General features: G+C 38.6%; 1 protein-coding gene across 2 annotated transcripts; it reads left to right on the forward strand.

Annotated features, from left to right (window-relative positions):
- Positions 1 to 280: 280 nt before the first annotated feature.
- LOC117446809 (guanine nucleotide-binding protein G(s) subunit alpha-like) lies at positions 281 to 11935 on the forward strand. 2 transcript variants are annotated; one of them, XM_034083248.1, is made up of 6 exons: positions 281 to 1747; positions 3494 to 3566; positions 5548 to 5602; positions 5820 to 5939; positions 10265 to 10362; positions 11871 to 11935. In XM_034083248.1, exons 1-6 carry the CDS (start codon positions 1609 to 1611, stop codon positions 11890 to 11892), a joined length of 507 nt encoding a protein of 168 aa, XP_033939139.1. In that variant the 5' UTR covers positions 281 to 1608; the 3' UTR covers positions 11893 to 11935. The 2 variants fall into 2 exon arrangements, with proteins under 2 accessions (XP_033939139.1, XP_033939138.1); XM_034083247.1 differs by lacking the exon at positions 11871 to 11935 and adding an exon at positions 10576 to 10618.
- Positions 11936 to 12903: the final 968 nt, after the last annotated feature.

Consider the following 12903-nt stretch of genomic DNA (forward strand, 5'->3'; position numbering starts at 1 on the left):
ATTTTCATTGTAAATTCATATTTTACATACATTATTCTTGACTCTTGTCATACATGTTTTCGTTTACTATTTTTACGAAATAGTTTTCCTTCATTTCATATTGAAATAAGAGACACACAATGAATCATTTTAAGCAAAAGGAAAATTATCTCTAAAATGTAATCCCAGATGTTTCACACTGTTTTAAGATTGACTCCATCGGGGCTTTATTGTGAAAGTTCCGACCGGAAGTTTGAATTATCGTCTTGTTAACTTGACAATGGTTCTTCGTTCCCAGGGTTCCGTGAGAGCCGTTTGCCCCACCCCACCTCTTCAACGCTATCTATCTCAATGTTCAATCCTCAGAGAGAAAAGGGGGCAAAAATAATTCAGAGTAACACCGCAAAGAAACGATTCTGCTCTCCCCGGCCGGTCCACCGGAGCCGACGCGGCCTCTCGGCGGTTAAAGGTAAACGTCTTGGACAGTGACTGAGAGCACCGCGGTGTGTTCATGTATCATGCACATGTAACCATTATCTGCCGTACGGATTCAAAGGGAATACACAAACCTGAGAGACTTGACAGCGGGCTGTACCTGCGCCAAACGGGGAAATAACGGAGGCTTTTTTCCACCAGTATCACCTGGATATCGCGTTATATTCAAGGACATCCGACTGCCAAAAACCAATCGCCTTTGCTTCCCGATGTGAGGAGAAATACAAATTAACGTGACAGAGAGAAAAAGGACGAAGAAGGGGCCTCTTTTCTTCTGGGGTCTGGTCAAACCCTCCGAAAAAAAGCAAAGCACCAGCATCTGTGGACGGGGAGAGGAAATAATTTCGGCTAAAAACAAGATATTATTGATAACAACCCCCCCAGCTCCCAAAAAAACGGTGTATTCCTGACGAGTTGTGATAGAGAAAGAAGCCCCGGTGTAGCCTGATGATTCACATGCCGTCATTTTAAGAGGAAATATTTATTTTTTATTTGTTTCCCACCCGCCCTCTGATGTGCTTTGGTTAGTTGGATTGCAAACAACATTTGCAAAAATACACATTTAAATCATAGAGATAAATAGTGTTGTGTGTGGAAAAGGATTGAATGGCAGTGTGAGATATCTGCCGAAGATGGGCTCCAGAGGAGACATTTGCTAAGAAATCTAAACATATACGTTGAAAACAGCTATAAGGAAACCGGACCACCGACGTTCATGCTTGTACATTACAGGGCTGGAAAATTCACATCCACTCTCTCATATCAATGTTGATGACTTCATTGCTGATTTACAGTGAAAAACACAGGAATCAAGCGACTGAGAGGGCGGCATCGTTGCTCTGCTGCTTTTTATATGTAGTGATCTCCTGCCAGTAAATAGCCACATCCATCGGATACATATTGTGCCAAAGCCTGGTGGAGCTCACCGTCTACTACCTAACATCTTCTTTCATCTGGCAACATAAATGTCACCCATTTTGAGCCAGGTGTTTCTCTGTTGGGCCAGTCTAGGAATTTAGGATTGATTGATTTTCTCCTGATCAACACCCTCCCTCCTTCCTCCCTTCCTACACCTACCTACAAAAATATCCACCCTGCCTCCCCCTGAACCTATCACTGGGTTTTTTTGGGAAGATGGGCTGTCTTGGCAATAGTAAGACTGAAGACCAACGAAATGAGGAGAAGGCACAGAGGGAAGCCAACAAAAAGATAGAGAAGCAGCTCCAAAAAGACAAACAGATATACCGGGCCACTCACCGCCTACTACTATTAGGTAGGTTCTCTAAAATATCATCATTATTGCATATGTGTCTGTTCAATATTTGTCCCATTTTGTACCCAATTGTTGCACCCACACAGAAGAAAACACCTGTTTAAATACAAATGTAACCACTGATGTAACCATGTAAATACAAAAACATGTTTCTCAGCCTATGACACTATATGATGCAATGACATGATGTCTCTACACCAGGTTTTTACACTGTCTTGACACAGTTGAAAAGCAGGCCTGTCTGCATTCATGGCTTCTCATGGAGAATAGAACATGTGAGAGATGGTGGACAGACAGACAGTATTTGTGTAAAGGCAGCATGGAGGTCACACTAATAAACATTTTTAGATATACTGGACACTCAGCACATGGCAAAATGTGTGTTTGTTAGTGTATATTCACCTTGAGTCATTAAGTTTTATACTTGGGCTCCATTTTTGGTGCTGTTTGTCACACTCCATGCTCACCTTTTCGCATAATCCTCTCCTCACTAGCTATTCTGAAAATGGATATTCTAATCAGTCGTTGAAAAAAGTCTATTTTTTATTTGATGATGCTATTTCTGGCTTTATCATCCAGGCCTCCATGTCATCATGATACAGTCTGAACCTCAAGGCCAGGGCTAGTATCCTGCCAAGCCCCTTTCAGTACGGAGAGCAAATTAGGATTACCATTAGGATTACTAGCTTCCCTTTAAACACTGTCCTGCTCTTTCTAATCTGAAATGGATCCTTGATTTGTACACTTGCACTCGTGCTCTAAATGGCAGGGCCGCAGCCTAGTTCCTTGTTTCCAGGAGATGTTATGGCCTGGCTTCTTTCAATTTAAGTTTGTTAGGACAATGTGTTTTCCATTGTGAACATGGATGTCCGTATTTTATAATTTTAGAAAATCACATCTTCTCTATTCTTAAAATGATTTATTAGGGCTTGATGAGATCTTACTTCTCCTCAATAAAACAAATGAAAATAGAGCTAATGTATCTCTGATTAGTCCTGAATGCAGTGGTAAAGAAGATCCTTTACCTCCATAAGAGTACCGATACAACATTGTTCAATTAACCTCTAATGTCTAAGTGAAAGTGTAGACTTATTATCACCAAAATGTTCTTAAAGTGGCAGTAGACAACTCTCCCTCACTGCAACGAGACACAACCACTAAGCTTTATGTCACCGATGTTAGATGATGTCACCAAACTGCAAAAAGGCATATAATAGCTACATTTAGCGACTTTTGGAGCAAGTGTAGAGTGTTACTTTCTTTGTTAGATCAACCCTTCCTTTTCCCGGGTTATTGTACGGGTTAGCAAACAGAATTACATAGTGAGAGCGAGGCTTATAAGCAACCAAACTAGACAAAGAAGGACTCATTAATGTATAGATATGACATTGTGCAAAAAACATTTACCCTGTAATAAGATAAAGCACAACAAATTGCCTATATCCACTATAACGTTTTTGTTTTAAATCCCACTTTGAGAAATGTGACATTCACGCACTGCTACGAAAGTTGGGAACTAGTTGTTTAATATTCACCAATTTCTTGTATTTCATAAGCTTACCATGTTCAACCTTTATCTGAAGAGTATCTGCAGCATAAACTTTCACAAATCTGGCGATACGCTTCAAACAATCATCGTCTAGTTTCCGATGGATCTCCATTATTGATGTTTTAGTTTGGGCCCTTTGAAGGAGTTTGTTCACCTCTTGATAAAGATCTCTGACTTATTTTCCTTTCTGCTCTCAGGGGCCGGTGAATCCGGGAAAAGCACGATAGTCAAACAGATGCGAATATTGCACGTCAATGGCTTCAACGCAGAGTAAGTGGTTTCCCTCCATGTTTTATTTGACACATATATTTCATCGTTAAACTAGTTAATTATTGGGGGTGATTGGGTGACTCGGATATGTATATACTTGTTGCCCAAATACCTTGATAAAGTGATGATGTTTTGGGTATCTTGCATTGACAAGTGATAGGAAGGTTGATAGATACTGAAATGGACCTGCATGCAAAGTTAGTTTAGAGCTTGGTTCCCAACAAGGTGGAACATTATCTCTTTGTTAATTGTAATTAATTGTAATCGACATCTGGACAAAGTATAACAACAACATGACTTTTAAAAGCAATTACTGGAAAATAATGTATTATTTTCAATTAATTGCCAGTATTTTTGATAATTGATGAATATCTTTAGGCATTTCTCAACAGTGTGTATCAGGAAATATTCTCTGGTTGCAGCTTCTCAAATGTGAGGATTCACTGTTCTCAGTTGCTTTATATTGTATCTATTTAGCTGAAATCACAGTAAACAAAATGCCTTTCATTTTCGATTGTTGGTAAAAAAAAACAAAACAAGATATTTATGATGGGCTTTTTTTTTATGGATTTCCAATATTATGTAGACTAAATTACAATTTGGGAAAATAATAATAATAAAAGTATCACCGTTGTTGAACATTTTCATGTTCTGTACTGATTGTTGAACATACACACATTTTAAAGTATTTTATATGAAACTTTAAAAGTGCTATCAGTTGTCAGTACAACAAAGACAAATAGAAATACTTTCCTGCGATATAAACAAGCAACTTTTATCCTCAGCCAGAGAGAATAAAAGTACATTTCCTCTTATTGTTTAACGGGACATTGATATAGATTTCTACTGATTATTCATGGTAACATTGCCCTGGGCTTTTTAAAGCCACCCTGTTTTGTGAATTTCCTAAAACTCAATCCCGAGTTGATGCAAAGGAAACAATAGTCACATTTTTCTAATCTTAATCATCGCTTTCCTAGAAAGGGTTTTTTGGGTATGAGCATCATCGTGTGATTATTTTTGGGTCATGGCGAACACATGCTCCTCACAGATGCTCTCCTATAATGACAAATCCACAGTCAGCCCCCCCCCCCCAGCTTTACAGTAGCTCCGGGGGTTTTGTTTCTCTCTTTGGGCCGAAGGAGTTCCTCATGCCAGGTTTCCCCTCCCGGTGCAAGGTGCTGGGAGGATGAGGAAGATGAGGAGGGGGAGTTAAATGGGAGGGATGAGGGTGAGAACGGCAGTGTGAGGAATGTAGTCTTACTCTCTCTCCGTCATTATAACGACCAGAGCAAAGTAATATATTAGATAAAGGAGTTGCTTTCTGTGAAACTAGACTTTTAAGCTCCGTCAAATGACAGATTTTCTGTTGCATTTAGATTATTTTATCCTCGTGATTATTGATAATTCTGACATTTTAAAGTTTTAAATGTCTTCTGTAATTAAAGCACCACTAGTAATTACAGAAATATATGTTAAATGTTTTTATTTTATGGTACTTGGTTATTAATAAGGACTCTGTAATTATCATCCAATAATAAGTTACAGTAAAAAAGGAACAATATAAAAGAAGGGTTTAAAATATACAACAATAAATGGACAACAACATTTCATTGTATTTGCTAAAGCTTTGGATCATACTTTGTGCTCATAGTAGATTGTAATTAATATTAGACTTCAAAACACCTAAAATGTCCCCTTAAAGTGCATGTTTTCCTCCACACCCCACTCTTTTTCATAAATGCTGTTCTCGTTTGGTATCAGATAAAAATATAATTTTTCCTGAACAGATGCATGATCCATATTAGTGACTGAAATAATATATACTTACGTTACCATTGATAATAATAATGTTTAATTAGAATTGATCAAAGTCATGAACTGTGTTGACTGTTAACATTGAATCACGTTGAATAAAGTTGAAACATTCTTTCAATTTATGCTTTTGTATAAATAAAACAAACGTCTTTGTTCTTCACAGGGAGAAAAAACAGAAAATCCATGATATTAAAAACAACATTAAAGAAGCTATTGAGGTAAGTCCTTGATCTTTTGATTCCTTTTAAATGATTTGTACAAATATGTTCTGCCAGATTGGGAAGAATGATGAGGGTTTGTTACCGTTTTAAAAAGTATGAAACAAGACTGAGCGTTGAGACAAAAAAATGAATTCCTGGAGTTCACAATGTAATGTGTTTGCCTCAGTCATAATAAATCATTGTATTAAGTTTGGTTCTTCTTCTCTCCATTCAGACGATCATTGCTGCCATGATCACGCTCACACCGCCATGCAAGTTAGCCTGTCCTGCAAACCAGTCCCGAATCGAGTATGTCATGCACCAAGTCAACCGGAAGGATTTTGAGTTTCCTTCAGTAAGTTTCACTTGACCTCCTTGGGATCTATCCACTCTGACGTCTGTACTAGTTTGTCTGTCACATTTGACAGTAAAAACCTTGTTAGTCTAATGTCACCTGGATGGCCATGCACAGGTTGTAATATCACATTATTACATCTTATCATCAGTATTAGAGGCAGTATTTGGAAACACTTTTGATAATTAACAAATTCTTTCATTTATATTTTTAAATCAAAAAATGCCAAAGCTTTCATCACTGATATTGAAATATTACATGTGTTGGTTTTTGGACTATTAATTAGACATTTAAATATGTATTCATGTGCTCTTGGAAATTGTGATATGCATTTTTCACTTCATTTTTAAACAGTAAACAGACCATACAGTGTATTCATTTAAATAATTACATTATTTGATAATAGAAATGATAGATGAGTTGCAGCCTGTAGTTACAACGTTAAGAATCAAGACTTTACACAGAGGTGATTTGTCTGCAGCCTGATTTGTCTGCATATTGTCCCTGCAAGATATCAAGCTGATAATGCAAATCAGCTTTCATTTCTATGTTTGGTTTTTCATAAATATTTAGGTCTATGTGTCATAGCTGCTATTAAAGTATCACATCAGGCCTGCCGAGCAGGTCCCGGGCGGGGGGTGCGGCAGGTGCCTCCCCTGGCAGCCGCGTGTGTTTGTGCAGTGATTCACTCATTAGCAGGTGTGCTTACGCTGGGGAGGCTGTCGATTGAATGAGCCTCTCACCTGAGAGATCCACGCCTCCCATTAACACTGATTGTCTGTAATAATACGTGTGTCCAGAGGGACCCGTCCCCCAGGAGCACAGAGGCTCAGAGGAGGTCCCGCCTGAGCCTCTTGGAGACACGTAAATATGGTAAAAAAAAGGCCATAACTGGGTATGAGGAACCTTAAAGTTAAGATGAAACCATCACTTATACACCCTTTGATAAACAGAAAAATAATCTGTGGCAAATGTGATTATTCATTAAATAGTTAAGTCATTGTCAAGCAACAATGGCTGGAAAGTCCCGAAATATAGGAAAAGTTCTTCTGCTTTTCTCTGCTTCGTATCATTTAAAAAACAGTTTTGACTTGATGGACTACTGGTCCAACAAAACAGGATCATTAAATAACTCATGTTGCGCTTAATGAAATTGTGATGAACAAAGTCATTGAGAAAAGAATCAGCAGATTAATCGAAAAGGATAAAAGATTACGTGTTCTGTCTATAACCAGCATTCAGAGAAACACGATTGATCAAACGGATGATTTATTTAAAATCAAGATCAAAGGTTTTTTATTTATCGTAGCTTTATTGATTACCATGATATCTCTTTCAAGTCATAAAACAATTGTACATCTAAAGGAAGAACACTGCGTCTCTCCCTGTGTTTTTCCACCACGATAGCCTCAGTGTTTAAACTGGTTGTTTCCATGGCGTGGAATTGTTTTCAGCAGCTGACTTTGCAGGGAAGAGAGAGTGTATTTGTGTGTAAGCAACAGAAAGTCTCCTGATATTGTCTTTGTGACTTGGTTCACGGCTCATTTATTATGCGGGCCTAACTCAAGCTGACCCTTTCTCCAGGCTGTCAGTCAGTCACTAGACTCGGTGAACCAGGATACACTTTGATCTGATCGTTTTTCATGTAGGGGTGTGGACGGTCACAGTAGTTGTTATTTAAAATGTGTGCACAATGATAGCTGGTTGCCTAAAGTAATGTTTTATGAAGTTCCCAGAAGGCTTTCTATTCTGTCCATTGAAGTGAATGAGTGGTTGTTCAGGAAGGAGAATACAGCAGAACACTTTTATAGGCTCTCCTCCTCCCCCCCCTCGTCTGGCCTTAGGGCCCACTGGAAACCAGTTGGACTGGTTGAATCTGCCTTCAGCAGAGGAGGAAGAGAGGGAGAGAAAATAAGCACAAAGCCTGGATTGGATATCCAAAGTCTTGATTTCCTTTGGAGCTTTGTTTCTAATCAGTAATCCTGGTGGTTATTATTCTCAAAAAAAACGTAACACAAATGTTTTTCTACTCAAATATTTATAATGAAAGGGATTAGCCTGGGACAAGTCATTGTAGACAAGTTCATTTAGTATTTACTTTCAAATGTGCCTTGCATGGCTTTACCATTTTAATGACACCCTCTGTTCTTACAAGTCCTCAATTTCTATTAGGATACACTCTACAAATAACTGTGCAGCAGGAAAAAAGGAGAACAACAGTAACATGAACGCACAGACATGTAGGAGATGTTGTATGAACAGAGACGCGTAGTTTTGGACGCACTTTAAATGCATAACCTTGGTCAAAAAGACTTGAAAAGAATGAGATTCGCCCCAGAAATATTTAAAATCACAAAAAAGAACAAATCACATACACCGCAATGTGTAACTTTTTGCATACAATATAAGTGGTATGATACCTCGAATATGTCACCTGGTAGATTACTACATTTGTTCATTCTATGAATGCCATTTCATAGAAAGTAAACCATAATTCTGCAGGTTGTCTTTAAAGTACAGGATCTCAAAGTAGGTCTACACCTCTGAACATTTACTTTTCTTAAAGCCTTCACAGAGCTGCACAACCACCATGAGAGGCATCGTGACATTTATTTTCTCTTTTGCCTTTATCTGAATGTCTTTCATTTTTGTAAAGCACCTTGAATTGCCTGGTGCTGAAAGGTGCTATATAAATAAACTTGCCTCGCCTTGCCTTGCCTTCTCTGAGTTGTACCATGACTACATGATGATTGGTAAACACAAAGAGTAACTGATGGAAAATTGTCGAAATGTATATTATATGTTTTCTGATCTCATACAAGAAAGCTTGAACCAGCAAATGTCTTTAATAACTTTAAAAATGTGTGAACTTCAGCTCTCAATGGAACTGAAACAATAAATCACATACTCCATTAGTCAATCTATATAAAAATGGCCTTGCATTAAGGAAAAAAGCTGTTAACCATTTACTACTTATTAGCTTCTAGTCTTTAAATTAACCAGGAAACCTTTTGTAGTATTGGTACTCTTTGTTTTTGTCTAGAGTCTGATATTTATCTCAAAGGAAAAAGGAAATGAGGACATCAAAAAGAACACAGATGGGAACTACACGGTTTATTTGTATATAAGCCCATTGATCAGCTTGCATGTCCTTAACATGAAAGCTATGTCAGTAAACCAAACTCTTTGTACCTCTTGTATTTTACCCCCCAAATGCAAATGAATCATTAATATTCATGCACTAATATCTGATCCAATGTCAGCCATCTTCTTCCCTGAACTCCTTTGTATCCCTCAGTGCTGTGGTGGTCAGCAGAACCTGCCTACTCTCAGTTACACTAAGTATTTTTTAAGACTCCACAGTGAGAATGACACATAATGGCTTATTTGTGCCTGAGCGCGTTGTATGTGGGCCACTGCAGATCGTAGTGAGGAGATAGGCCCCTGTGTGGTGACAGCCGAGCCTTGTGTCCGTACAAAGCTCTCCATTTCTTCATGAACTCTCTGAACCTTTCTGTTTCCTGCCTCTGTCAGAGCCCGCTCATCTGCTGCTCCTCCTCGAGCCGGCCTTCAACTACACACTAATCCAGGGAGAGTCTTTGCCTCCCTACATCCGTCCCCAAACGTTTTTAGAGAGTCGGACGGGAAATACTGTTTTAAGCCAGAGACATATATCCAATTATTCCACATCCTTTTCCTAAATTACCGTCACTAATTATGTACTGCATCCAAGATAGGTTACGTCAGATCATCCACAACGTTTTAACACTATTGGTCTTTTTCCTATTTTTCCTATTGATTAATCTTCTAACCTTTTTTTCTCTTCAACATATTAGAAAATACTGACAAATACCTTTTTATCAGTTTCCACAGCCCATTGTGACATATTTGTTTTCCCCTGATAGTAAATAAGACAAATACATTCGGTTTTCTGTCATTTAGGTCAAATAAAAGCATTAATTCTTCACATTTGAGAAACTTGAACAAGATGATGTTTGGCATTTTTGTGTTTACAAAAACAAATCAAACGATTATTAATTATCTAGATCCTTTCTAAATAATTTTCTGTTTTTCAAATAAACCCTCTGGAAATAACATTGTGCACTTTACGTGACGTGCCAAGTAGCACTCATCTACATCTCTACTAGTGGTATAGAGAAATATTAAAGACTTGCTCTATAAGGTTCTTTTTCTGGTCACTCTTTTCTTTTAGATCTTTTTATGATTTCACATCTTTATTTCAGGGATCCTAAACCGAGGGTCTGACTCGCAGTTATTTGTAGATGTGGTATGTCGTTAATCCAGACCCCTCTTTCTCTTTCCAGGAGTTTTATGACCATGCAAAGTTCCTCTGGCTTGACGAGGGTGTGCGGTCCTGCTGGGATAGGTCTAACGAATATCAACTCATCGACTGCGCTCAGTAGTAAGTCTCTGTTTTGAAATATCTCCTGTTATATCCCTTTGTTTTACTTCCATACATACTGTGCAGTCAAACATGAATATAAATGAAGGACGACACAAAGACATGCTTCATTTTTCTCTCTGTGACTCTTTACACTTATACTGACATTGTGGGACATTTGGTTGTTTTGGTATGTGGTCACTTTGAGTGCAAACGTGTGTCTGTTCTTACTAGTGCGTTACAGCTCAGTGGATAAACTACAGTGTGCGATGTGGCACAATTTAAGGCACCGTGTAGTGCTGGTGATGGCAACACGTCCACAACTATTGGATGGATTGCCACGAAATTTGTACACAGGATCTTCTCATCGGATTTATTGAAAATAATACAAATATAGTTTATCACCAGATTTATCTTTTTAATGTGGAGAAAGATATTTGAACTCAACGCCCAAACAAATACCCGCCTCCTAATTCACCCTCTCCTCCCACTGCCTTTGTCTTCATTCATCTTTGGTCTTTCCGTTGTTCTGTACGTGAGCATGAACGCCTCTTGTTGCTAATTGACTGGATTGCTGTCGTGTGTCTCAGTCCGATCCACTTCTTTGTTTCGCATTTACAGAGCCAGGGCCATATCAAAACACCAGATTTGTTTTCAGCGCACACAGAGAGGATCTTTTCTTGATTTGTTTACTCTCCCTTTTGCTTTGTTGCATTCTGCTTGAGCAGTTGCAAAAGTGTACTCTAAGTAGACTTCTCAGTTAGGTTGCAGTCTGTTTAGCAGTATGGCCAAACACCTGGTGGTTAGCGTGTCTTTGGTTTCTGTCAGCCATTTCCTCCTCGCCCTGCTGACCCTTGTCAATGTGGTTTTGTTGTGTGTATTGAAATGATTTGTCACAAAGGCTGAGATATGATATTTTTTCCCAAAACATCTTCAGCGCTCTGAATCTCCCTTGGCCCTGTTCTCCCTTCCCGGTTTCCAAACTCTTCCTTTCTTTCTTTCTGGTATCTTATCCGCCTTTTGATCTCAGTCAGGCCTGCCTCTGCTATAAGGCATGCAGTGGTCACATGGAGCCAGAGCTCTTGGAGGGCGGAGTCTCGCCCACTCTCTCACTTGTGTGCATGCTTGTTTGTGTACAGTGCATGTTTGAGGTAGATGTGTTTTTGTATATGTCACTTTATGCAGTGGTGGAAGAAGTTCTCAGACCCGTTATAAGTACCCTTATCTGTGAGAAGTCAAAGTCTGTATTTGAAAGTACATTAATTTTTTCAGCAAAATGTATTAAAAGTCCATATTCTGCAGGAAAATGTGAGTACCATGTTATTAGAGTATGATATTATAATAATGTTCTATACATTTTTTTGTAACATGACATTGGTAGCTGATAGCGGCAGTTAGTTTTAACTACTTTATGTAAAGTTAGGAAGTGTAGTCCAGTTGTTCCCAACTGGCTCGGGACCTTCATATTTCCTTTGATATTTAGCTTTTCTGGCAACAATAATTTAAATGAAACCATCTGAGAATTTCAGCACGACACTCACTCTTTGGTGAACCTGCTTAAGGACATCTGAAACGGACAATGTTTCTTTGTAAGAGGTAACAATCCAAACTCATGATTTAAGACATTTTAATAGAATACAATAATAGATGTATACAAACAATTATTCCTCTCAATCGTCACTTTTAACCCTCTCTAAAGGGGTGTGGTGATGCACGTATCCCGACAGCGAAACTATGAAAATGCTCCCAAAATACCTAAATTATGAGGTGAAAAGCCAAGCGGCTGAAATCGGAGGTTGGTGTTTTCATATGATGGTTGTCAACTTTGAATGTTATTGTTGTTTTTGTGTTTGAACTTCAACCTACCTTTTAATAAGCTATTGCATGGTACAGTGTACCCCTTGCATGTTGTGTAATTAATCGTGTGTTTTTTTTTATGTAAAATCTTAATCTGAAAACAAACAATGCCAGCTAAAAAATAAATGTAGTAGAATACAAAGTACATTACTCCCCTCTGAAATGTAGCAGTATTTGTAATATAAAGTAGCAGAAAATGGAAGCATGGCTCAGGCAGGGCATTAGCCAAATGTTGAATAAATGGTTAAAATGTAAAAAAAATTGGTTATCTATTAAATGGTCGGGGAAATTTGAACATACATTATCAATTTGGCTGGTTGGCAATAAAGTACATTTTGCACCTTAACTGGGACTGTACTCGTGTCCTTGTCACTTAAACTGCATGCATTGCCACAGGTGTTGTGTGGCCTATATGTGGGTTACTTTATGCAGGTACATGTGGAGGGGGGGTGTAGGGAGACACGGTGGAGGTCAGATGATCGTGACAAAGCTTCCTGGTTATAAATGTGATTGTGGATGGAGAGAGTTGCGAACCAAAGGAGAGACGGAACAATTTAAAAAGAGGTTTGAAGAGATGGATGGAAAAAGAGGGCTTCCCTGCATTGCGGGATCTCTCCTCTCCTCTCTTCTCCTCGTCTTTCCTTCTCCTCGTCTCTGCTCTCCACTCCTCTCCTTGTCTCTCCTCGTCTCTCCTCGTCTCTCCTC

Source organism: Pseudochaenichthys georgianus, chromosome 5 (genome assembly GCF_902827115.2).
Source record: "Pseudochaenichthys georgianus chromosome 5, fPseGeo1.2, whole genome shotgun sequence".
Classification (NCBI taxonomy): Eukaryota; Metazoa; Chordata; class Actinopteri; order Perciformes; family Channichthyidae; genus Pseudochaenichthys; species Pseudochaenichthys georgianus.

Coding starts and splice junctions, on each gene's coding strand:
- LOC117446809 (XM_034083248.1), top strand. CDS start 1,609: ATGGGCTGTCTTGGCAATAGTAAGACTGAAGACCAACGAAATGAGGAG. Junction 5,940..10,264: donor AGGATTTTGAGTTTCCTTCA/GTAAGTTTCACT, acceptor TTCTCTTTCCAG/GAGTTTTATGACCATGCAAA. Junction 10,363..11,870: donor CTCATCGACTGCGCTCAGTA/GTAAGTCTCTGT, acceptor TGAGAATTTCAG/CACGACACTCACTCTTTGGT.